General features: G+C 43.9%; 3 protein-coding genes across 3 annotated transcripts in view; 2 read left to right on the top strand and 1 right to left on the bottom strand.

The window, feature by feature from the left end:
* The window catches only part of PDLIM1 (PDZ and LIM domain 1), a 56645-nt gene that overhangs the window by 19412 nt on the left and 10462 nt on the right, over window positions 1-26771 (bottom strand). The window contains exons 2-4 of the mRNA XM_055254804.2: window positions 16915-17066; window positions 14050-14134; window positions 8460-8659 (exon numbers count right to left, since the gene is read on the bottom strand). Of these exons, the coding sequence (XP_055110779.1) occupies window positions 8460-8659; window positions 14050-14134; window positions 16915-17066 (437 nt within the window). The remainder of the gene's footprint in view (window positions 1-8459; window positions 8660-14049; window positions 14135-16914; window positions 17067-26771) is intronic.
* On the top strand, window positions 10216-10840 carry LOC129468890 (large ribosomal subunit protein uL13-like). Its single transcript, XM_055254814.2, has one exon. It carries the CDS (start codon window positions 10216-10218, stop codon window positions 10759-10761), a length of 546 nt encoding a protein of 181 aa, XP_055110789.2. The 3' UTR covers window positions 10762-10840.
* LOC129468893 (large ribosomal subunit protein uL11-like) lies at window positions 23900-24519 on the top strand. Its single transcript, XM_055254829.2, has one exon. The coding sequence runs from the start codon at window positions 23983-23985 to the stop codon at window positions 24478-24480; it is 498 nt and encodes a 165-aa protein (XP_055110804.2). The 5' UTR covers window positions 23900-23982; the 3' UTR covers window positions 24481-24519.

Here is a 26771-nt window from a genome sequence, read left to right as displayed (position 1 = left end):
AAAAAAACACCAATGTAAAATTATATAAAATCTCAAAGGATCCTAAATAGCCAAAACAACCTTGAGAAGGAAAAACAAAAATGGAGGCCTCATATGTCCTTATTTTGAAACATTTTACAAAGCTACGGTAATCAAAACAGTATGGTACTGGCATAAGACAGATATAGAGACCAATGAAATAGAATAGAGCCCCCACAAATAAACCTTTGCATACACTGTCAAATGATCTTCAACAAGGGTGCCACAGCTACGCAACAGTTAAGAATAATTTCTTCAATGGTGTTGGAAAAACTGGATATTCACATGTAAAAGAATGAAGTTGGACCCTTACCTAACACCACAGAAAAAAATAATTTGGCCAGGGACAGTGGCTCATGCCTGTAACCCCAGCACTTTGGGAGGCTGAGGCAGGCAGATCACTTTAGGTCAGGAGTTCAAGACCGGCCTGGCCAACACAGTGAAACTCCATCTCTACCAAAAACTACAAAAAAATTAGCCAGGAGTGGCAACACAAGCCTGTAGTTCTAGATACTCAGGAGGCTGAGACAGAAGAATCACTTGAACCCAGGAGGCAGAGGTTGCAGTGAGCCAAGATCGTGCCACTGCACTCCAGCCCAGGCAACAGAATGAGACTTCATCAAAAAAAAAAAAAGAAAGAAAGAAAAGAAAGAAAGAAAGAAAGAAAGAAAGAAAGAAAGAAAGAAAGAAAGAAAGAAAAAGAAAAAATAATTCAAAATAGATTAAAGACCAACATAAGACCAGAAACTATAAATATAAAACTTCTAAAAGAAAACATAGGAGGTCAGGTGCTATGGCTGACACCTGTAATCCCAGCACTTTGGGAGGCCAAGGTAGGAGAATCACTTGAGCCCAGGAGTTGGAGACCAGCCTGAGACCCTATCTCTATTAAAAAATAAAAATAGGCCGGGCGCGGTGGCTCACGCTTGTAATCCCAGCACTTTGGGAGGCCGAGGCAGGCAGATCACGAGGTCAGGAGATCGAGGCCATCCTGGCTAACACAGTGAAACCCCGTCTCTACTAAAAAAAATACAAAAAATTAGCCGGGCGTGGTGGCAGGCGCCTGTAGTCCCAGCTACTCGGAGAGGCTGAGGCAGGAGAATGGCGTGAACCCGGGAGGCGGAGCTTGCAGTGAGCCGAGATTACGCCACTGCACTCCAGCCTGGGCGACAGAGCGAGACTCCGTCTCAAAAAAAAATAAAAAATAAAAAATAAAAAAATAAAAATAAAACAGCTTCCTAACATTGAATTTGGTGATGATTTCTTGAATATGACACAAAAACACAAGCAACAAAAGCAAAAATAAACAAATGGAACTACATCAAACTTTAAAACTTCTGTACCACAAAGGAAACAACAGAGTGAAAAGGCAACTTATGAAATAGAAAAAATATTTGCAAAACATACGTATGATAAGGAATTAATATCCAGAATGTATAAAAAAACTCCTACAACTCAACAAAAAACAAATAGCTTGATTAAAAATGATCAAAGAAAGGATTTGAATAGACATTTAGCCAAAAATTATTAACAAGCATATGAAAAGATATTCAACAAGAGGCCGGACGCGGTGGCTCATGCTTGTAATCCCAGCACTTTGGGAGGCCGAGGCAGGCGGATCACGAGATCAGGAGATCAAGACCATGGTGAAACCCCGTCTCTACTAAAAATACAAAAAAATTAGCCGGGCGTGGTGGCGGGCGCCTGTAGTCCCAGCTACTCGGAGAGGCTGAGGCAGGAGAATGGCATGAACCCGGGAGGCAGGGCTTGCAGTGAGCCGAGATTGCACCACTGCACTCCAGCCTGGGCGACAGAGCGAGACTCCGTCTCAAAAAAAAAAAAAAAAAAGATATTCAACATCACTAATCATTAAAGAAATGCAAATCAAAACCAAAATGAGATATCACCTCACATCTGTTAAGATGGCCACTATCAGCCAGGCGTGGTGGCTCACGCTTGTAATCCCAGCACTATGGGAGGCCAAGGCGGGCGGATCACGAGGTCAGGAGATCGAGACCACGGTGAAACCCCATCTCTACTAAAAATACAAAAAATTAGCCGGGCGTGGTGGTGGGTGCCTGTAGTCCCAGCTACTCGGAGAGGCTGAGGCAGGAGAATGGCGTGAACCTGGGAGGCGGAGCTTGCAGTGAGCCGAGATCGCGCCACTGCACTCCAGCCTGGGTGACAGAGCGAGACTCCATCTCAAAAAAAAAAAAAAAAAAAAAAAAAGATGGCCACTATCAAAAAGACATAAAACAAATGTTGGTAAGGATGTGGAGAAATTGGAGCCCTTGCGCATTGATGGTAGGAATGTAAAATGGTGCAGCTACTGTGGAAAACAGTATGGAGATTCCACAAAAAATTAAAAATTTACCATATGATTCAGCAATCCCACTTCTGATTATATACAAAAGAAATGAAGAAGGATCTCAAAGAGATACTTGCTCACCCATGTTCATTACAGCATTACTCACAATAGCCAGGAGATGCAAGCAACCTAAACGTCCATAAAAACATGTGTATTCGTGTGTTTTCATGCTGCAGATAAAGATATACCCAAGACTGGGCAATTTACAAAGAAAGAGGTTTAATTGGACTTACAGTTCCACATGGCTGGGGTGGCCTCAGAATCATGGTGGAAGGAAGAGCAAGTCACATCTTACATGGATGGAGCAGGCAAAGAGAGAGAGAGCTTGTGCAGGGAGCTCCTCTTTATAAAACCATCAGATCTTGTGAGACTTAATCACTATCATGAGAACAACATGGGAAAGATTTGACCCCATGATTCAATAACCTCACACTGCGTCCCTCCCACAACACGTGGAATTCAAGATGGGATCGCCGGGGACACAGACAAACCATATCAACATGAATAAAGAAAATGTGAAAAAAAAAAAGAGATATTATTCAGCCTTAAAAAAAGAAGGCCCCGTCTCTACTAAAAAAATACAAAAGAAATTAGCCGGGCATGGTGGCACGTGCCTGTAATCCCAGCTACTCAGGAGGCTGAGGCAGAGAACTGCTTAAACCTGGAGGGGCAGAGGTTGTAGTGAGCCAAGATCGCGCCACTGCACTCCAGCCTGGGGGACAGAGCGAGACTCTGTCTCAAAAAAAAAAAAGAAGAAGGAAACCCTGTCATATACTACAACATGGGAAAACCTTGAGGACATTATGGTAATTGAAAAAAGACAAATGCATGACTCCAATTATATGAGATATCTAAAGTAATCAAACTCTTAGAAAGTATTATAGTGGTTGCTAGGGGCTTGAGAGATGGGGACTTTCAGGTGAGGTTGTTTTTCAATGGGTATAGAGTTTCAGTTTTTCAGGATAAAGTTCTAGAGATGTGTTGCACAACAATGTACATAAAGTAAACATTACAATACACTTAAAAATGATTAAGATCATAAATTTCATGTTAACACAATAAAAAAAGACAAACCCATAGAACAGAAAAAAAGGAACAAACTATTGATACATAAACCTGTTGATACAAAAACCTAAACAAATCTCCAGACAATTATACTGAGTAGAAAAGCTAATCCCAGGTTACATACTGTATGATTCCATTAATATAACATTTTTGAAATAATAAAAATATAGAGTAGATGAGTAGGTTGCCGGGGGTTAAGGAGGGTGAGGGAAAAGGAGGGAAGTGAGCATGGCTATAAAAGAGCAACATGAGAAACCCTTGCAGAGATGGAAATGTTCAGTATCTTGAGTGTATTGATGTCAAGATCCTGGTTTTGTTACTATTGTGTTTTCAAGATGTTACCATTGAGGGAAATTGATAAAGGGTATAGGGGATCTCTGCATTATTTCCTATAACTGCAAGTGAATCTACAATTATCTCAAAATAAAAATTTTAATTAATTTTAAGAAATATTTTCCCCAAATGGTGGAACTTAAGTGCTAGCTGGAAATAATGTAGAGGAATACTTGTTTTTTATGTAGGTGGGGGAAAGGAGGTAGACGGACCCAGAAAAATCTTTCCTATCTCATATCCCAAGAAATGAGATGTCCCAGCCTGATTACCCCAATGTTCACCCAAAAATGCCATTCTGGGAAACCCTATGTAATCATTTTCAGAAGGGAAGCCTGGCCTGTGTGCTTCCTAAGTTTTGGTCTTCAAAGGCACACATACTGGTCCTGCAGTAAGAAACCAGAGGGGTAATTGTAGGCACCAGGAGAAGAGAGAGGAATGCCCACACACCAGAGCCAGTTTTCTGTGGGTGGCAGGCAAGTTTAGCTAGAGGGGCAAGGAGCCTTCATGATAGAGGTGTACTTCTGATTCAGCTCTGAAGAAGCCAGGGTTAATATCATCCTTGTGATATCATTTGAATAGAAAATGATGCATCCCTTTATTTCCAGGGCAGCTGCTTAGAAATCTCCCTCATGAATGCTTGGCGGCAACAACTTACAACACAATTTGGAAGAGCTATTATCTAGGGCCTAGTATGTTGGTTACAGGAGCTCTCCAATCATTCCTTGAAGAGAACACCACCACCCCATCAGTAAGCTGATTAGCTGTGTGGGCTGGCTGAATTTAATGGGAAAGAAAGAAGTGTACCATAAGCCACAGCAAAGTCTTCTCCATTACATTTGTCTATGTGCTTCCACACTTTTGTAGCCCCCAGTTCTCAGAAGTGATGGGGATGGAGTTCCTCATGGACACTAAAGTCAGCAATAATTAGCATTTACTGAGCACCTACCAGGGGCCAGGCACTGTGCTGAGTGCTCTGTGCACATCCCATTGCATTGTCTCAACAACCTGGTGGTGAAGAAGTTAGTATTATTTCCACCTTAGATCTCAGGAGACTGAGTTTCAGAAATGTTACATGGTCATTTCCCAAGGTCACACAGCTAGTAAGAGGCAGAGCTGGAATTCAAGGCTCAGGCCCCACTATCTACCAAGCCTTTAGGAAGTATCAGGCAGTGTCATATAAACAATGAAATCTGGGCTCTGAATTTTCTGATTTTGACCAGGTCCCCTCAACTCAATTAAAAGAGATAAGAGGAAAAGTGCTAGCTTTCTGCTGAACTGACATTTTCTTTGCCCACCTGGTACACAGTAGGCACTCAATAAATGATTATTATGCTGAACTGACCTAGAGGAAAAAGGCCACTGAGGACCTCCCCCTCCACTGTATGCACTAGGAGGAAGGGCAGCAGAGAAACCCCCTCACCTGCCTTACCAGTTGGCAAGGCTATCTCTGTTCTTATCTGACTGGGACACAGCTCTGTAAAGACCTACAAGACAGATAGCCACACACACATTATACTTTCAAGCGAACAGGACAAAGAAATCCAGGGCAAGCCCCAGAGAATGGGTGATGACCTCAGATGCAAAGTATGTAGTGAGCCAATTCTGGAACTTCAGCAAATTTCACAGACTAAACAGTGGGAGGGAGCGAGCACTTGGGACTTGTGCTGACTGAGCAAGCAAAGTTACCGGGTGACTGCTGGGCTCACAGGAGAATCTTTCTTTGTGGGAATGCACTAGAAATACACCAGCAAGCTGAGATCCCCCCATACAAGCAGCATGGCCAGTTAGGCAGCTCCTCTGCCTCAGGCTGTTGGTTTTCCCACTGTTTCTGGGTTCAGCCTCAAAGAGTGCAGGATGGAACAGAAACAGGACCCTCTCTGCTGAGAAAATCTGCAAAGACAAATTTTGATACTCGGCAACTACTGCAGCCAAAGAGTCTGGGCCAGGGGCTAGAGGAAAGGTTTACACAGCCACCTGGTAGTTTCAGACTCAGGGGAGGGAGCAGGCAGGGAACATGAGAGAAGAAGAAAGACATTAATGAAGGAAAAATAGCCAAGGCCATACTAAAAATATTTCCCAGGCACATATCTCTCCCAATGCATAGCAGTTCTTTCAATTAAGGATGTGTCATTTCCTGGGTTACTAAGTCCAGATCATCGAACATTCCACTCTGGGACAGTAAAAGAGCGTCATGTTCTCAGCCTCCCCAGCACCAAAGCAGCTAAAAACAAGGATCACAGCCCCCAGTGTTTCCACCACTCCTGAGTTGCTTGGAAGCTTCCTCTCACGGTGTGTCTGTGGAAAGCCTAGGGGGCCCAGTATGACACCGTTTCTCAGGTATCTCAAATGTCCCCACAGTCACCTGGAAGAGGATCATCATCTCAAGACAGTAAGCCCTTGCAAGAACCAGAATTTGAGGGAAGAAGAAACATTGGTGGCGACTTTGCCTTGGTTACTATGATAAATGGCCAGTAACCTTTAACATCTTCTAAAGCCAAAGTCACACAGAAAAAAGTCTGCCCTACTAGTCTCAAAGAAATGTTAAAAGAAATCAGTGTCAGCTGGGCGCAGTGGCTCACGTCTGTAAGCCAGCACTTTGGGAGGCCAAGGCAAGCAGATCACCTGAGGTCGGGAGTTTGAGACCAGCCTGATCAACATGGAGAAACCCCATCTCTACTAAAAACACAAAATTATCCGGGCGTGGTGGCGCATGCCTGTAATCCCAGCTACTCGGGAGGCTGATGCAGAAGAATTGCTTGAACCCGGGAGGCAGAGGTTGCGGTGAGCAGAGATCACTCCATTGCACTCTAGCCTAGGCAACAAGAGTGAAACTCCGTCTCAAAAGAAAAAAAGAAAGAAATCTTAGTGTCCTCTCAGTGTCAGGCACAGGGAACAGGGATGCACATGCCATGGGTGTCCAATGACATCTGTCTCTCTCTGGGGAGGGGTGACTATATGCACGGAATGGCCAAGGAGCCCTTGAGAGGTGTTGCTACAACAGTCCTTTCCAAACATTTAAGTAGTTTGGAAACTCTAGTATCTTAACCTCTCTCAACCTGCATTTGAAGCCATTGGCTTGCAATTTAATTACCCTAAGAGTTGAGCAGGTTCTTGTTAAAGGTGAATTGGGGAGAAACTGAATGGCAAAGCAGGCTTCAGAGGCAATAATACAAAAATTGAGGATTCCAAGTGGGAAAGGTTCTCAGAGCTCAGGCAAGTTTGGACCACACAGTGTTTTCCAACAAAATTTAAATGTCACCAATAATTAAAAATCAGGAGATTTCCAAAAAAAAGAGGCTTTCCAACTTCTGTTTTAATGGAAATAATCAGCAGAAACGAGACCTGCATGTGGCACGCGGCTGGAGCCAAGGAGCAGCATCCCCTCTGGACCAGGAATGCACGCTCCAGCTGCCACCCCCACCCCCACCCGGCACCCTTGTTTACTCAGAGCTCTGCCTCAGTTCCTCATCCTGCCTGCCACTTTTGGGTATTTGAGTGGGCAATTCCTAACCTAGTCCACCCCCTTTACACCTACAGAGAATTGGCCCCATCTCTAACCCATCCTCAAACCCAGTTCCTTTGCTGGGATTCCCAGTGTTTCTGGATTCATCCTCAAAGAGCCTGAGATGAAGCAGACACTGGGCCTCTCTGCTGGGAAGATCCAGGAGACTCCAATAAAGACTCAAAGGGCTTGGTGGCTCATGCCTGTAATCCAGGAACTTTGGGAGTCTGAGGTGGGAGGATCACTTGGGCCCAGGAGTTTGAGACCAGCCTGGGCAACATAGTGAGACCCCAATCTCTACAAAAAAAATTAAAACTTAGCCAAGTGTGGTGGCACACACCTGTAGTACCAGCTACTCAGGAGGCTGAGGCGGGAGGGTCACTTGAACCCAGGAGGCCGAGGCTGCGGTGAGCTGTGATCAAACCACTGTACTCCAGCCTGGGTGACAGAGCAAAACCTTGTCTCAAAAAAAAAAAAGACTCAAAGGCAGCTGCACCCAAATGATCTGTGACAGAAGAGGACATGCCTCCTCAGTCCCCAGCAAGGCACTTCCTCAGACACCTCTCCCCTTTCCACCTGCAGCCCTACCTCTCCCACAGTTAAGCCTGCCTCTGTCCCCAGATCAGAACCTATTCCTAAGGACAAGCATTTATATCCTCAGGGACCTCTCCTTTCATGACCTCTGGTCCACTCTAGGGAAAAAGCAAACACTGCTTCACCAAAACTGTGCAGCATGAAGTATTTCTCCCTTGCTTGGTTCAGATGGTGAACACAAGCACAGGCTACTCTAGATTCTCTCAAACACTCTCCGACTAATAATATTGAAGAATTTGTCGGGAAGCAGCAGGCCTGTCAAGGAAGGACTATGTTCAATTAGAAGATGATGACCACAGAAATCAAAACACAAATAAAAACTTCTGGAGGATTAACTGATTTGTTTGTGCTTGACACAACGCTGGGCATTTTACGTGTTCTTACTTTTACAGACAACCTATAAAGCAGGAGGTATTGTCCCCTTTGTGTAGATGAAGAAAATGAACACAGAAGTGTTCTGCTAATGTAGTCATTTTTCTCCCTGGAGTAGTGGCTCTTGCACCTGCCTGGGCAGCCCTGGTCCTGATGTGAAAAGCCCCTCCCAGGACCGGCTCAGAGGAGGACTCCTGGGCTACTTACGGTCTGCTGTTCGCCTCCACCCCGCTGGCAGCAGTCTTTGACTCCAGGGCATTGTTGAAGTTGGAGATATTTTCAGAAGAGTAGAGGCCAGCTGGGTTGTTGTACTGGTTTGTGATGACCCTGGCGGTAGTGCTGGAGGCAGGCGAGGCGGTAAAGGGCATGGCACTTCGGTTGTGGGCGCTTCCTATGTGCAGGACCTCCTGCAGGCAGGGATCAGAGGAGAAATCAAGGGGGGCATCCAATGCAAACCCCTTGATGGGCAGTGCAGGCTGAGCTCCAGGGAGAGGTGTTCCAGCTGCTAAGATGGCCCTAGTTCAACCCAAACTTTAGCTGAGGGACACCGACACACCCACTGAGACACATGGGCAATGACTGGGGAAGTTTCCCACAATGGGCACCTGTGTGAGTTCACACCCCCTGAATCATCTCTGCTTTCTGATTCTTCCTTGAGGCCCAGCAAAGCCTGCCCTCTAAGGCACCCTCGGGCAGGACAGCCCTTGATGCTTTGGGCTGTAAGATTCAAGTCAGAGCTAAAACACGCTTTCAGGGCACATACCAAAGAGATTAAAGCACTAGGTGGAGAGAAATATGCAGTGACTTTGGTCAGTGCAAAAGCAGGAGATGATAAAAGGTGGAGATAAATTCTCCAGAAGTGAGCAAGTTAGACAAGCAAAATAAGAGGGTGTGGTGTCACAGGGGAAGCAGCTGCTGACTAGGCAGAGATGGTCTCAGTCTCCTGCAGAGCAAGGTAAAGGAAATTAAGGATCTATTGTTTCTTCTGGGAGAAAGACAAGGCTAATCAGACAGAAGGTCAGGGGATACCTGTTACAGGGGCGGTACCCAGCAGAGCTGCAGAAAAGGACCTTTGAGTTCCTTGTGTTCTCTTTCCCCTCTTTCTGTAATTTGAGAAAGTTCCCTCCACCCCCAGCCTAGACTTGTTAAGTCAAGTGAATAATTACTAGAGCTACAACATCTCAGAGCTCCTTTACAAACCCCCAAAACCACTTTGGAAATTAACATTCCTGTTTTCTAAAACTACAGCTTTTCTACTTTTTTCTTTCCCCCCTGCCGGCATCACAGCTTTTCTGATAGCCCAATTAGCAAGGTTCTTTCTATATGGGTGTCTGGATCAACCCATGGCTTCTAGGTGATGCATGCTCTGTGCAGCCGGCTGAACTCAAAATGTGTCTTAGTGTCTGTATTTTCCAGAAAAAGTCTCTTTCTTAAAACACCCAGGCCCAGAACAGCTGCCTCCAAAAGAGTTCCTGTCATCTGTTGCATTTCCTTTTTTTCTCTCCTTTTTTGTTAAATCTTCAAGTCTTTTATGCTTTCTTAAAAAAAAATCATGAAAACTAAAAGCTATATTGAGTACCTAATTTAAAATAAAACAACCTGAAAATATTTTTATGTTTAAGATTTCTCTTTTGCGCCAAGCGTGGTGGCTCACGCCTGTAATCCCAGCACTTTGGGAGGCCGAGCCGGGCGGATCACCTGAGGTCCGGAGTTCAAGACCAGCCTGACCAACATGGAGAAACCTCATCTCTACTAAAAATACAAAAATTAGCCAGACATGGTGGCGCATGCCTGTAATCCCAGCTACTCAGGAGGCTGAGGCAGGAGAATCTCTTGAACCCAGGAAGCAGAGGTTGCGGTGAGCCGAGATTGTACCATTGCACTCCAGCCTGGGCAACAAGAGTGGAACTGTCTCAAAACAAAAAACAAAACAAAAAAAAGCTTGCCCAAGCGGCTGCCAAAGATGGTGGAGGTGCAGGTCCTGGTGCTTGATGGTCGAGGCCATCTCCTGGGCCGCCTGGCGGCCATCGTGGCTACACAGGTACTGCTGGGCCAGAAGGTGGTGTTGGAACGCTGCGAAGGCATCAACATTTCTGGCAATTTCTACAGAAACAAGTTGAAGTACCTGGCTTTCCTCCGCAAGCAGATGAACACCAACCCTTCCCGAGGGCCCTACCACTTCCGGGCCCCCAGCCGCATCTTCTGGCGGACCGTGCGAGGTATGCTGCCCCACAAGACCAAGCGAGGCCAGGCCGCTCTGGACCACCTCAAGGTGTTTGACGGCATCCCACCGCCCTATGACAAGAAAAAGCGGATGGTGGTTCCTGCTGCCCTCAAGGTTGTGCGTCTGAAGCCTACAAGAAAGTTTGCCTATCTGGGGCGCCTGGCTCACGAGGTTGGCTGGAAGTACCAGGCAGTGACAACCACCCTGGAGGAGAAGAGGAAAGAGAAAGCCAAGATCCACTACCAGAAGAAGAAACAGCTCATGAGGCTACAGAAACAGGCCTAGAAGAACGTGGAGAAGAAAACTGACAAATACACAGAGGTCCTCAAGACACACGGACTCCTGGTCTGAGCCCAATAAAGACTGCTAATTCCTTAAAAAAAAAAAAAAAAAAAAAAAAAGATTTCTCTTTTGGCTGGGTGCAGTGGCTCATGCCTGTAATCCCAACACTTTGGGAGTCCAAATCAGGAGGATTGCTTGAGCCCAGGAGTTCAAAACCAGCCTGGGCAACATAGTAAGACCCCATCCGTAAAAAAAAGTTAGACAGGCATGATGGTGCACGCCTGTAGTCCCAGCTACTTGAGAGGGCTGAGGCAGAAGGATCGTGTAAGCCCAAGAGATGGAGGCTGCAGTGTGCCATATCGTGCCACTGCACGTCAGCCTGGGTGACAAAGCAAGACTCTCATCTCTAAAAAAACAAAACAGGCCAGGCACGGTGGCTCATTCCTGTAATCGCAGCACTTTGGAAAGCCAACGCAAGAGGATCACCTGAAGTCAGGAATTCAAGACCAGCCTGGCCAACATGGTGAAACCTCGTTTCTACTAAAATATAAAAGTTAGCTAGGCGTGGTGGCACCTGCCTGTAATCCCAGCTACTCGGAGGCTGAGGCAAGAAAATCACTTGAACTCAGGAGGCAGAGGTTGCAGTGAGCCAAGATTGCACCACTGCACTCCAGCCTGGGCGACAGAGCAAGACTCTATCTCAAAAATAAAAAATAAAAATAAATAATAAAAAATAAAAAATAACACAAAACTTCAGCAGTTATCAAAGAGTAGTTAAGTAAATTTTATGGCACCGCTACCCAAAGAAATAATATATAATAATTAAAGGCTATGATCATGAAGACAGAGGAGATTTACAGATGGGTGGCCTAGTACCCTTGCCTACATATGCCGCAGCCAGGATGGTCATTCTTTCTTCTTCTCTCCATCTCCATGGCAATTCCTAGGAGCAGCAGAGGATGCAGAGCCCCAAGGAAGGGTCTTTATTTTTCTGCCTTGGCTCAATTTTTCCCTGCAATTTCCTGTTTGGCAAGGAATACCCCTCTGAGCCCATTTTTCATCTTTAAAATGAAGAAGATAAAGCCTTCTTCACAAGGATTTGTGTGAGTTACTAGAGTGTCAAGTACAGTGCCTGGCTCGTGGCACATATTCAACCAGGGTCTATTCCCTTCTCCCTCCACCGAAACACATTTCCAGTTAGAATGGAAGTCAATGGAAAATTCAGATTGAAAATTCAGATGATTTCACTTTATAAAGAATCTTTCAAGAATGCATCTGGTTTGTACATAAAAGGAATATCTCTACCCTCATCTGAATACTGACTGGTCTTTCCAGAAAGCAGGCAGATTCAGGGCTTGCCTTTTAGAAAGGATGATGTAATTGTTTGGGCTTTGTATTTATCAGTCTCCAAGGAAACTCAATAATGAGGAAGTACAAACTAGGTGTGTAACTATGCTGACCTCAGATAAGCTGGGGTGTTGGTTGGCATTACATGAACCAACAGATCTTTTTATTATAGATTAACTCTGCTCTCACTCATTTATCCTCTACTTTAGAATGGCTGGAAGTAAAAGACTTTGGAAAAATGATGATGGGTGAGAAGTTTTTCTTACAGTAATAAAGCATTACTAGAATCAGAAGAAAAATACTAGGGTTTAAAGTATTTGAGAATTTTTGTAATCTGAAGAGAACTACTTTCAAAAGATTAATACAGGTAACTATAGATTTAAAATGAAAATTCAAATATACTACAAACGAAAACTATAACTGAAATTTACATAATTACCTTATTTACATGAAAATGAGGATTTCAGACAGACCAAGTTAAAACGAAATCATTCCTTGTGTTATAAAATATGTAAAAATTAAAATTTAACAATTAAAATTTAACACTTAAGGTAAATTTAATGAAGTAGCTGAGAACTCTCAAGGAAACTGAAACTAACTGTGGCATGTTTTAAATTAGTTTGCACAACTGCCAGTGTATAGACCAAGTGCCATTTTACGAACTTTCCTGAGAAGAGTTGTATAGAAGAATATGTTCACGTCAGTTTTGAAATGATGCAAAATGATCCTTAAAATGACTCTTGAGATTTTTAATAATTATTTTTACTATCTTAATGCAAAAATTTTATGTGACTTCATTTTTGAAATTTTTGTGGATTCTATTTGAGAAAATATGACCTATATCCAACCACCCAATTAACACAAACTAATATGCCAAGTGAGTTCAACTTCATACAAGTTTCTGTTTTATGTATAAAAGATAGCTAGCTATATATTGTATTTTAATTATATCTTAATTCACCATAAAAACTAAATAGTATCCCAAATTTAGAAAAATAAGTTAAATTTCAAATCTTCAATTTGGGTCAAATGCATAACCATCACAAACCAGTCTAAAATTTTCAAAAGGCATTATCAACATACCTAGTTTATCATTACTAATTCATTAATGTATCCAACAGACACATACTTTGTGACAAGTAGCATGTTGGGTGTGCGGAATTTTACAAAAGATGTTCTAAACATCTCTAAGTTTGTCCCTTATTTCAAAAACAATACCCATGCATTGTAGATTATTTAAAAGAGGCACATAAGGCAGAAAGAAATAAAATCACCTATAATCCAACTACTGAGAGATTTATTCACAAATATGGGACCTTAAGGCAGTCTACTGTCCTGAGAAATTCTATCTGGGTGACAAATTGTACACTATGTACTGCTTTTTTTATATTAATTGCTGCTTTATTTTAGTAATTTTAAAGTCTCACTAGAAGTTTCACTGTAACAAAAATAGAGATTTCCACTCCATGGCTCATGGAAACCAGACAGGGGCATACAGTGGGGAGAAGCAGGGCTTCCTATTACATATTCCCCGATTTCTTCTAGGCTCTAGGCCTCCAGACCTAAACTTATTTTCATCCCTGTCAAGATTCATTTGTTGCTGAAATCCATAAGGAGCTGAACAGCTCCTTGAGTTCACACTGATCCTGCCAACCCTTCCCACACAGGAAGGCTTCCACCGGCTTCCCTTATCGCCTTCCGACCCCTTGCTTCCAGCCCAGGATACAGCGTCACTGCCCTGGGGTTTTCCAGCCCTGTCCTCCTGCAGTTCCCTTACGGGAAGAACTGAACAAGAGCCAGATACCAACAGTGACAGTGGAGGGCTCTCCCTGCGGTCTTATCCCCAGGCCTCCAGGGCAGGAAAAACAGGAACGTGCTGAGCAGTGTCAGAAACGGCAAAGTGCTGGGTGGTGAGAGCAGTGGCAACAATGAGCAAGAACTTACCTGGGGTTCAGAGGCTAAATTCATCTTGTATGGATGACGCTTCCCTTCCTCCGTCACCAGAGGAGACCAGACTTTATGTTCAGATCTGCAACAGATTAACAAAGCTGCCGTTTCACTCATGTAAAATAAATAATATATACTAAAGACAAACTGGAAAAATGCCCCCTCTTTCCTGGACTAGGCTCTGAACTAGCATCCTCCCATCAGCTCTACCTTCCATTTGCCACCAGTTTGATCTTTTAAACACCCCAATCTGATAACATCCATGGCTGATGGCTCCCCAGCATAGCCCCAAGGGGCTTCCCAAGCACTTCATCCTCCCTCACCACACTTTGGGTAGCTGACACCAGCAGTGTGGCCTCCTCCATGTTCCTGAGCATGACTCACACTGCCCTATCTCTGCTCAGGACAGAATGGGCTTCTCCTCTATCTCAACCCAGTGTGTTTGGTCCAGACCAAATAACCAACTTATTTGTGAAGCCTGTTTGACCCAAATGAAAATAATACCTCTTGGCCGGGCGTGGTAGCCCACGCCTGTAATCCCAGCACTTTGGGAGGCCGAGGTGGGGAAATCACTTGAGGTCTGGAGTTTGACATCAGCCTGGCCAACATGGTGAAACCCCATCTCCACTAAAAATACAAAAATTAGCTGGGTGTGGTGGCATACGCCTATAATCCCAGCTACTCAGGAGGCTGAGGCAGGAGACTCGCTTAAACCCAGGGGGCAGAGGTTGCAGTGAGCTGAGATAGCGCCACTGCACTACAGCCTGGGTGACAGAGCAAGACTCCATCTCAAAAAAAAAAAAAGAGAAGAAAAGAATGCCCCTCTTTTGCTCTTATAAACTATTTTCTTTGTATCAATCACAGAGCAATGATTTTACTTTAGTCTCAGTTTTCATTAGTGTCGTTGTTTCCTCTCTTGCAGGTAGAAAATATTTATACTTATCTTTATTTATTTTATTTATTTATTTTTTGAGACAGAGTCTCACTCTGTCACCCAGGCTGGAGTGCAATGAATGGCGTGATCTTGGCTCACTGCAACCTCCGCCTCCCAGGCTCAAGCGATTTTCCCACCCCAGCCTCCCGAGTAGCTGAGATTACAGGCACCCGCCATCATCCCTAGTTAATTTTTTTGTATTTCTGTAGAAACAAGGTTTCATCATGTTGGCCAGGCTGGTCTTGAACTCCTGACCTCAGGTGATCTACCCGCCTCGGCCTCCCAAAGTGCTAGGATTACAGATAGAACCACCGTACCTGGCCATACTTAACTTTATATTTGTCACAATGTCTATGCCAGATATATACAAGATGTCCCTGTTCAACATGTCGGTAAACGAATAAAAAATCAATTAATCAATCAGTGAATGAATGTCCTGAACTCGGGCTTGAAGGAGAGGATTTGGACAAAGATAGAAACGGAGATGAGAATGAAGGGCAGATGTGCTTTTGAGGGGGTAGTAACAACACGGTGTACCTCTCATGGGGTAGGTCTCTGAAGTGTACAAAATATTTTGATATACTCCCCCACACTCGATCCACCTGCCAGTCCTGCGCCACAAAGCGAAAAAAAAAAAGCAAAAAACATACTTCACAGATGAGAATCTAACCAAAGGCTTCATGACAAAGAGCTGTGGCAGCTAAGGTTAGTGAGATAACAGGTGATCAGAATGAACATCTGAATTTGATGCAGTAGGAAACAGGGAGCCAACTGAGGGTTGAACCAAATCACTTCTGAAATCCTGCCTTTGCAGGACCCCTTCCAAGGCTAAATGAAAGAAGAATGGAAAGTCTACCCTAATTACAGCTCCCAAGGTGCTACCCTCATTCATTCTTTTATCCCCAGCGCTCCCTGCTTGTCATGTACTTAAAGTTACACTCAGTACTCTGCTGCTAATGTGTTCAAGTTTTTCTCTGTTATTGCAATCTCCTGGCATGGTACCCACTGCTCAGCACAATGCAGTAGCAGCAGCATCCTAAGGACATTTTTTTTTTTTTTTTTTTTGAGATGGAGTTTCGCTCTGTCGCCCAGGCTGGAGTGCAGTGACGCCATCTTCTCAGCTCACTGCAACCTCCGCCTCCTGGGTTCAAGTGATTCTCCTGCCTCAGCCTCCCGAGTAGCTGGAACTACAGGTGCACGCTACCACACCTGGCTAATTTTTTAATTTTTAGTGGAGATAGGGTTTCACCATGTTGGCCAGGCTGGTCTCGAACTCCAGACCTCAAGTGATTTGTCTGTCTCGGCCTCCCAAAGTGCTGGGATTACAGAGAGAGCCACCACACCTGGCCAGGACATTTTACTTACTCAAAATTTTGGTTAGTTGAGTTGGATCAAGTGAAAATGCAGGTATCTTACTGAAAGAAGCCCACATCATAAGCACTGTGAAATTTAGAGGGGGGCCGGGCACCGTGGCTCACACCTGTAATCCTAGCACTTTGGCAGGTTGAGGCAGGTGGATCACCTGAGGTCAGGAGTTCGAGGCCAGCCTGGCCAACATGGTGAAACCCCATCTCTACTAAAAATACAAAAATTTGCTGGGTGTGGTGGTGCACATCTGTAATCCCAGCTACTCAGGAGGCTAAGGCAGGAGAATCACTTGAACCCGGGAGGCGGAGGTTGCAGTGAGCTGAGATTGCACCACTGCACTCCAGCCTGGGCAACAGAGTGAGACTCCATCTCAAAAAAAAAAAATAGAGGGGAAATAAGCAATCTGAAGTTCAAATTCCACAGACCTTTTGGCATGGCTATAGTATATACATGGCACTGAGCTAGGAGGTCTGGGGGATTCTGAGATAGGGAAGGCAGTCCCTGCCCACAAACAGCTTCTAGTCAATCAGAAATGAACAAAATGTTTCCACAGGCTTCACCTGGCTACAGTGAGAGTCAAGTTGTCTGTGCAGCCTTTGATTCTGTTCTGAGCTTCCAAGTGTGTCATACTGCTAGTATTTTCCCCATCAATGGCTGTGATTACATCTCCGATACATAAATTAGCTAGAGCCGCCTTGCTTCCAGGAGTGACCTAGAAAAAAAGGGGAGAGCAGGCTAGTTACTATTTGTCTCCAAGCCACTAAGTTACCACCAAGTTAAGTATTCACTGATATGGAGCAAAGCCCTGAAAAAGAAAAGAGGGCTGAAATCATAGCTTAAATAATAACAATCATTTATATTATGTTATCATTGACAAAGAGTGCTTTTCTAATATGATCTCATTGTATCCCTATAGCAACCTTGTGAGAAAGGAGGACAAATAGCAGTTCCCATTTCCAAGACCAGGATCTGTGGCTTAGAAAGACCTATGACTTACCCAGGATCACCCAACTAGTATATTATTATATTACTGGTCCTCCAACTAGTGTATTACTGAGCCAGGAAACAAACCCCGAACAGATCTGATGTCCTTCTCACTGAACCATGATTGCTTCCTTAAAATTAGTTAACAATTATATTTTTAAAAAAAACACATTCAGAGAACATTATATACTATAACACCCTATTTCTTTAAAAATCTTAATAATGTTATATATACAAAAGAAAGTGGAAACACTGCACACTAAATTGTTCACGGTTATACAGTTTTGCAATTTTTTTACAATAATATTGAATTACTTTTTAATTTAAAAAATTGTTGACCAGGCATGGTGGCTCACGCCTGTAATCCCAGGACTTTGGGAGGCCAAGGCAGGCGGATCACCTGAGGTCAGGAGTTTGAGAGCAGCTTGGCCAACGTGGTGAAACCCTGTCTCTACCAAAAATACAAAAAAAATAGCCGGGTGTGATCTCAGCTACTCAGGAGGCTGAGGCAGGAGGATCACTTGAACCCAGAAGGTGGAGGTTGCAGTGAGCCAAGATCACGCCTCTGTACTCCAGCCTGGGCAACAGAGTGAGATTTCGTCTCGAAAAATAATAATAATAAAATAAAAATTAAAAAAATAAAAAATTGTTAAAACCAGGTTTATACTGGTTTAATCTCCCAAAATGACTAGGGTCATTCCCTATAGGCGGCTGGTTTTCTGCAGACTGATGCTTCTAAAACCAGTGGTTCCAAATTGACAGATCACTGATGCTTGGAGGAAGCCAATCAATTACTGCAATAGGTCCTTAAATTCACCTGCCTACAGAGCAATACATGCAGACTCAATACATATCACATCTCCTACACTGATGTACAACTATTTTTCAAGTGAATACAGATGCTATTAGAATGAACAAGATCCAAATGCATTTTGAAATAGTACTCACCTCAGAGTACTATTTCTAACCAAGGTATCTGGTTAGATTTTCTAAACTAAGGTATACTAAAAATATTACTGTCACCATCTCAGGGTAAGTTCACAACTTTTTTTTTTTCCACATTACAAGACCTTCCTGGATGGGAATTCCAAGTCCGCAGGATCAGGGTGGCAGTAACACCCCCAGGCTCCCAGTGCCCACAGGGCTCTGGCCACCCTTTGGAGAAGGCCCTTGACTCTCAGGATCCAATTGAGGAAGATCTTATGAACACCTGGGTGTCTCCTTATGGCTGAACCACAGGTAACAGGTTCTTCAAGGCACCAAACCAGAACACACAAGTTAGGTCCTAAACCTCAGTATCTGATGCAGTTTTCAGCAGCTACAGTTTCCGATTAGCCCTCAGCGCAGCTAGTGTGGTGCCGCTATTATGGTGCATTCCCCATCAGCACCCTGACCCCATAAAATGAGGACAAGACAAGTTGATCCTTGAGGTCCCTTCTGGCCTGCACATGCTATGACTTTATCAGGCAAAACTCTCCTGGAATGTGGCAGGATGTGGAAACCAGTACCGAGATCCTGACCTCCTAACCTTCCTTTCTGGCTCTCCCATCATTTGTTTACCAGAGATCTGCGTTTTAGGAAACGAAAGCAGCCTCTTGATTCAAGGTTCAGATCGTCCCCCCATCCAGCCACTGGGACAGGACTTTTTATCCAGGCAAGCACAGGCCACTCTCATTTCAGTCAACAATGGAGTGTTAGCTTCTGAGTCATCCAGTGAGTGCAATAAAAAAAAATTCCTCCATTTTCTGACCTGTTGTCCTGAGAAGACTGATCTGGTGCATCTTCATATACATTTCACTGTTACTAAAGGACAACGCAGGCTCAGTTTTTAAATGGCTCTAAGCATCACTTTATTTGGGATTGGCAAGCGTTCTTGACTGACAGACTCTAACTCCAAGGAGAGCAGCCTGCATCAAGGAGAATAATGCATTATGGAACTCATTTATCATGGCTAAATCTAGCAGTTTCAAAGAGCAGTCCCCTTAGGATGAAATCCAAAATCTTTAACAAGGCCACTAAAGCCAGTGCCTCCCTCCCCACCCGCATCATGCCTCTTCCCCACTGGGATCCAGCTACAGGGCCTCAGGACTTTCACACCTGCTTTTACCTCTGCCTGATTAACTTCTCAAATTCCAGGTGTCTGTGTAAATAACGCTTCTTCTCAAAGAGGCCTTCCCTCACCTCCAATCTAAGCTATACCCCCACAATCATCCTTTTTTTTTTTTTTTTTTGAGACGGAGTTTCGCTCTTGTTGACCAGGCTGGTGTGCAGTGGCGCAGTCTCGGCTCACTGCAACCTCCGCCTCCCGGGTTCAAGCAATTCTCCTGTCTCAGCCTCCTGAGTAGCTGGGATTACAGGCTGCACCACCATGCCCAGCTAATTTTTTGTATTTTTAGAAGAGATGGGGTTTTTTCACCATGTTGGCCAGGCTGGTCTCGAACTCCTGACCTCAGGTAATCCGCCCGCCTCGGCCTCCCAAAGTGCTTGGATTACAGGAGTGAGCCACTGTGCCCAGCCCAGTCATCCTTTTAATACACTTGGTTCTTCTTCACGGCACTGGTCACTTCATGTTTGCAAACCTCCTTGGTGGGTTAGTTTGTTTAATGTTGAAAGGCCTTCTCAGCAGTAAGGTGCATGAGGGCAGGATTTTGTCTGCCTTCTGTGCTGTGATATTGCAAAAATTTTAACAGTGAGAAAATTATGACAGTGAACGAGATCTGGCCTAACCAACTCCATCTTGCCTTTAACCTCCAAACTGTCCTTGGTCATTCCTGGGCATCGGCAAAGCTAACTTCTGGAGAAATTTTAGTGTATAGTTTAAATGATGGTAGCACTTTCCAAAACTAAACTGTCTTTGAAAAACTAATGAAAGGCCACCAGGTTAGGAGGATGAGAGGGGCCTGAATTCTGCTAAGACGTAGGCATAGTTAAATGATTACCAGCCATTATTCCAGAGCTCACAATTTTTGCAATATTTGCTCACAATATTTGCAACTTCCCCAGTTACTCCTGTAAATAACACTCCTATTGTAGAACCTAAGATTGGCCTTTTGCGATGTCCTTTCAGGCTTTTGCATTTCTGGCTACCTACCGGGTGCCCCCCCACCAAGATGCGAACTCAACATACTGTTTTCCACACCCCTGTGATGGCATGCCCAACCAATCAGCATTCACCTTCCCTAGCCCCCTGCATGCTGAACTATCTTTGAAAACCCCTAGCCTTCAACTTTCATGAAGGCTGATTTGAGTAATAATAAAACTCTAGTCTTCCATTTAGCCAGCTCTATGTGAATTAAACTTTCTGTATTGCAAATCCCCTGTCTTGATAAATCAGCTCTATCTGGGCAATGGGCAAGAACCCACTGGGCAGTTACAGTATCCTCAGCACCCAATAACTGGAACATCATAGGTGCTCAATAAATATCTGTATAATAAATGATTGGCTCTAAAACACCTAGTGTTGTTAAATATGTAATCAGGCTGCTTCATTTTATGCTTTAAAATGAATTATTTCAAAAACATCAAAAATATTTTTATTTCAAAAATCAAATAATCACTTCCCTCTACACTGCTATCCTGAAGCATGACCACTCACAAAACTCATGAGACTGGAACTGGAGAGGTTGAGAAGATGAAAAAGAAGTTTCCTTTCACTTTTTTACGGTGAACTGCTGAGAAGTCCAGAATGTCCAGCATTTGGTTCCAACTGTTTTGTGGGAGAGACATTTCTGCTAAGTATATCCCAACAGGTCCTGGACAAGCTAGAACCAGTCTTAGGAGCCCCAAGCCTGAGTAACTGAGGTCTGGTCATCCTATCTTTCAGTATAATTTCTTTGTTTTTTTTTTAAAGCCAAACTGGTAAGAAGCCAAAGGAAATCTCAGAAAGTCACAAGCAACATCAGATAGGACTTGAAAGAAATTACACATACAGATTAAGTTCACATTCTTTTATGAGCTATCTTTTTTAGGGGAAAAAATGGATTTAAACAAATTATGGGATTTGCCTTTCCAAAGCCCTTTCATATACAATCTCCTATTTGAGATAATAATATGATTACCTCACCACCAACATATTAGATAAACTTTACAGATGAGGAAATTGAGATTCAGAAAAATTGTGAGTGGTTCAAGTTCACACAGCTAAAGGCTGAGCCTGAACTCGAAAGGCTCTCTCATTGCAAATTCCATTCCTTTTTGCTTTAGCACATTGCCACAAGCAGAGGCTCCAAACTCAACTGTCAAAGCCAAAAAAAAAATCCAGGAGACTCATCTGCAGTGGCCTTCTACATAAGACCTGGAGTGTCACAAAGTCCTGCTGCTGGCTGAGTGCCTCCCCACCACAGGACCGTCACTCCCCTGCCCTGTACTGATCTGGGGCCCAGTAACCCACCCATTATACAATTTACAAATCATAACACAGAAGTGACAAGGGTTACAGGAGAGAAGGCCTGTGCCTCCAACACTGGATAGTTCCTGTCTTGAATGGTGGATTCCAATCCTTGCCAAACACTATTTATCACAATCATAATCATAATGACAGCCATCAGTTAATGAGCGTTTAGGTACCAAGCATGACAAAGTCTTTAGCAAGGGTTAACTCACCAATATTCACGTGGTGCTACCAGACAGGCAATGTTATCTGCATCATTACAGATGAGGAAATGGAGGAACAGGGGTTAAGCAGTTTGCCTGAGGTTGCACAGCTGGTGAGCGGTAGGCCACAGCAGGCTCCAGAGTCCACCCACTTAACTAACTAGGCCACACTATCTGCTCTAATTTCTTCCTGACCATCAAGTTCCGTCAGAACCAGCTCATAATAGAGTCAGCTTCAATTTCTTAAAAAAAAAAAAAAAAAAAAACTTCTGGGCCAGGCATGGTGGCTTACGCCTGTAATCCCAGCACTGTGGGAGACCAAGGTAAGTGGCTTGCCTTGAGCTCAGGAGTTCGAGACCAACCTGGGCAACATGGCATAACCCTGTCTCTACAAAATACAAAAAAAAATTTGCCAGGCATGGTGGCACACGCCTGTAGTCCCAGCTACTCAGGAGGCTGAGGTGGGAGGATAGCTTGTGCCCAGGAGGTAGAGGCTGCAGTGAGCTGAGACTGTGCCACTGAACTCCAGCCTGGGTGATAGAGTGAAACTTTGTCTCAGAAAAAGAAAAAAAAATTATATACTCACTCCCATTAGTTCAATGAACATGCCATTGCCAGCCTTCTTCCCCAGAGACCATACAACTAGATCACACAACTCTTGCTGCATAAGTGGGGACAGGCACAGTAGTTCATGCCTGTAATCCCAGCACTTTCAGAAGCCAAGCACTTTTGGGAGGTCAGATGGCAGGCAGATCACATGAGCTCAGGAGTTCAAGACCAGCCTGGCCAACATGGTGAAACCCTATCTCTACTAAAAATACAAAAATTAGCCAGCTGTGGTGATGCACACTGCCTGTAATCCCAATTACTCAGGGGGCTGAGACAGGAGAATTGCTTGAACCTGGGAGGTGGAGGTTGCAGTGAGCCAAGATCACACCACTGCACTCCAGCCTGGGCAATAGAGTAAGAATGTCTAAAAATAAAAGAAAATAAAATAAAAGAGTAAACGGGTTTAGGCACAACAATTTCTACTAATGAACAATCTATCATTTTATGCTCAATTCATTCTTGTGTCCCTCACTCTTTGCCCCCACCAGCACCCCAGGCAGACACTGCTTGCTTAGAGGCCAAATGTCCTCTACTCCAAGTTCATAATGCATCTTTAAGACCTGTCCACTGCTGCCAGTCCTGAGCACATAAGAAGGTTTTTGAAGTTTAATTGCACTTCTAACTGGTGTAAATACGATGATGATGTAGCTCTCTCACTTTCTTCAACTTACATTTAAATAACTACATACCTAAATGACACTACTATCATACAGAACTGGATGCATACCCATGACAAATAAAAAGATAACCCTCCTCCTCAGTGATAATGGCATGTTTCTGCTTCATCCCTCCCCTGTTCCTTCTTTCTCTCTGTTCATTCACTTATCAGACATCCTTATGTACATTCTGAAAGACAGTGTAACTTGTTCATTAAGATGTGGTTTCTGGAGTCAGATGGCCAGGGTTCAAGTCCTGCCTGGTTTGTGAGCTAAATGTCCTTGGGCAGGATATTTCACTTCTGTGTAAACAAGGATGCACCAAGGATGAAAAGAACAGCTTTGACATCAGAAGGCTGTTGCGAGGATTACATTAGGCAATTCAGGCAGAGCCCCCACTGTCAGGGCTCCAGAAATGTGAGCTATTGTTTGTCGATTCCAGGAACCACACAAGGCACTAGAACTCAGCTGTTAAAATGGTGGTGCCTGCCATCAAGAAGCTCACAGTCTCCTGGGGGGAGACAAGCATGTACAACAGCTGATGAGTGTTGTGCTAGAACCAACAAGGCAGTAGGAGCCTAAACGTGGAATCACGGAACACTCCCTGGAGGAGGTGCTGCTTAAAACTGTGCAAAGCCACAAAAGGAAAAAAGCAAAAGGAAAGAGCATGCCAAGTCTCAAAAAAAAAAAAAAAAGACCTCTCGGCTTTCGGCTCGGAGGAGGCCAAGGTGCAACTTTCTTCGGTCGTCCCGAATCTGGGTTCATCCGACAACAGCCGCCTCCATCATGCCGCCGAAGTTCGACTCCAACGAGATCAAAGTCGCATACCTGAGGTGCACCGGAGGTGAAGTCGGTGCCACTTCTGCCCTGGCCCCCAAGATCGGCCCCCTGGGTCTGTCTCCAAAAAAGGTTGGTGATGACATTGCCAAGGCAACAGGTGACTGGAAGGGCCTGAGGATTACAGTGAAACTGACCATTCAGAACAGACAGGCCCAGATTGAGGTGGTGCCTTCTGCCTCTGCCCTGATCATCAAAGCCCTCAAGGAACCACCAAGAGACAGAAAGAAACAGAAAAACATTAAACACAGTGGGAATATCACTTTTGATGAGATCGTCAACATTGCTCGACAGATGCGGCACCGATCCTTAGCCAGAGAACTCTCTGGAACCATTAAAGAGATCTTGGGGACTGCCCAGTCTGTGGGCTGTAATGTTGATGGCCGCCACCCTCATGACATCATAGATGACATCAACAGTGGTGCTGTGGAATGCCCAGCCAGTTAAGCACAAAGGAAAACATTTAAATAAAGGATCGTTTGACAACTGGTGGAAAAAAAAAAAAAAAAAGAAAAGAAAGAAATTTAGCAAGTGAAGGAAGAAGAAGAGGATGAGGCTGTAGATGTAAACACAGACTAGGAGACCAACAAAGAAATTGAAACATAGCGTCTGACATTGACTGCCCAGTCAACTGCCAAGAAACAACCACTGAGCCTTAGCTCTGCTGAGATTAAGGTGACTGCATTTGACAGATACTCTAACAGCAGCTCAAAGAAGCAAACCCATTCAAGGGGTCACCCGTTTGGCCTCTAGGTCAGCCATTCTGTGGCTGGCTTTCCCTAGTAACTGGTCTTTCAGAAGGCAGTCCTACTTAAAAATCACATGTTCTACTGACAGCCAGATGGGGTTCCTTTAACTCTGGCTCAAGATCGAAAGCTAGAGGCCTGTGAAATGGACCCAGCCAACAGTCTTGTTTTTTTTCTTACATTTAAATCACATGCCAATATTTATATATCAACAAAATCATTCAAACCCCTAGATTCTCAGCTTCTTTTGAAAAATCAGAAAATCTGGCAATTCTGGGCCTAGATTCCCATATGGCAACAATCAGCACCAAATGAGGAGCCTCTGATCCTCTATATGAGACACATGCTCTCCATTTAGCCATAGGCGCGACCATGCTCTACTGCCCCAGCCACAGAAACCCAGTACCTGTTACCATTTATGACCATTCTTGCAGCTATTAATTTTCTGACTACCTCACCTACTCAAAACTCATTTATTATGGTATATAAGTTTCTAGCCATTTTTTCCCATTCTAATATACACATATAATTATACTTTATACCACAATATAACTACCTTCTTGACTCTTCTAATACAGTATGGGGAAAAAATAATTGAGCAGAGCTTGCTGGGTGAGGCAATTCAAACGCCAACTCTAACGCTTTTCCTCTCCAATGCCTTAAAGGGTGCCAGTTTTTGGGGAAAATCATTTTGGAGGTCTGGTCCATCAACATTTGTTGATTCAACCAACACGCTGAGCTCTGCATGCTACACACTGGGCTGAGTCAGAGTTTATGTGATTACTTAGGGGAGCAAAACGTTGTCCCTGTGCTACAAATGGTTTGGACTAGGGATTATAATTTGCCTTCTGTAAAATTACTAAAGCAGAAATGAATGCAGCAAGAAAATGTGATTCTCAAACAAGCCAAGCAACATTCTTATTTAATTCTCATAGGCAAAGAAACAGTTTTGGTGGGCAAAGAAAGAAAAGATAGCAGAGATCCCATTGGGGGCCCAATGGGATTCAGCAATGAGGAAAAATATTATTTACCAGGCAACTTCCTGCTGCAAACAGGCCATATGCTTCAATTCTAGGCAACATAAACCCAATGCGAGCTTCTTGAAAGTTGCAATTTTTTAAATGTTCTTTTACATACATAACATACAGAATTTAACAAAAATGAGTAAGTATGAGCATATTAGTCCTTTTTAGTAAATTTTCTTTTAAAAAAAACAAATTCATGGTGGCTCACACCTGTAATCTCAGCTCTTTGGGAAGCCAGGACAGGTGGATCACTAGAGGTCAGGAGTTCAAGACCAGCCTGGCCAACATGGCAAAACCCCGTCTCTACTAAAAATACAAAAAATTAGCCAGGTAGTGGCAGATGCCTGTAATCCCAGCTACTCAGGAGGCTGAGGCAGGAGAATCACTTGAATCGGGGAGGCAGAGGTTGCAATGAGCCAAGATCACCCCACTGCACTCCAGCCTGGGCAACAGAGCGAGATTCCATCTCCAAAAAAAAAAATTTTTAAACTCTTGTGTTGCCTCCTAACCCCTTGATACAAATGAGTTTGTGACCACTGGCTCAGTTTAAAAGTTATGGAAAGCATGATTATACGTAGAAATACTTTATGACTAGGATTACCAAATGCCCTGATTTGCCCAAAACAGCTTAACTATCAAGACCACCCCATTTCATTCTCAGAAGTACTCCAGCCTAGATGATAAACAGTACTGTTGCCTTTTTGACAGAGGTGGGGGTTTTAACCAAATATTTGTCGAATGGTTTAAATGGTTCTAAGGCAGAGGTTTTTGCTTTGTTTTATTTTTTTTCTTTTTCTTGAGGGAAAAACCGTGTCTATTCAGAAGGTTTATTTGTGGACAGGACTACAGGCCAATTTCCTGACTCTTTATGGAACATTGTTAACCTTGCCCCTTGAAGTTGGCATCTAAACCTCAGGCCAGAAATCAACCCCATTCACCAATACTCAGCCAACTGTGATATTTGCAA

This window comes from Symphalangus syndactylus, chromosome 2, assembly GCF_028878055.3.
Source record: "Symphalangus syndactylus isolate Jambi chromosome 2, NHGRI_mSymSyn1-v2.1_pri, whole genome shotgun sequence".
Lineage (NCBI taxonomy): Eukaryota > Metazoa > Chordata > Mammalia > Primates > Hylobatidae > Symphalangus > Symphalangus syndactylus.
The sequence above is the reverse complement of the archived record's forward strand: the minus strand, read 5'-3'. Positions and strand labels throughout refer to the sequence as shown.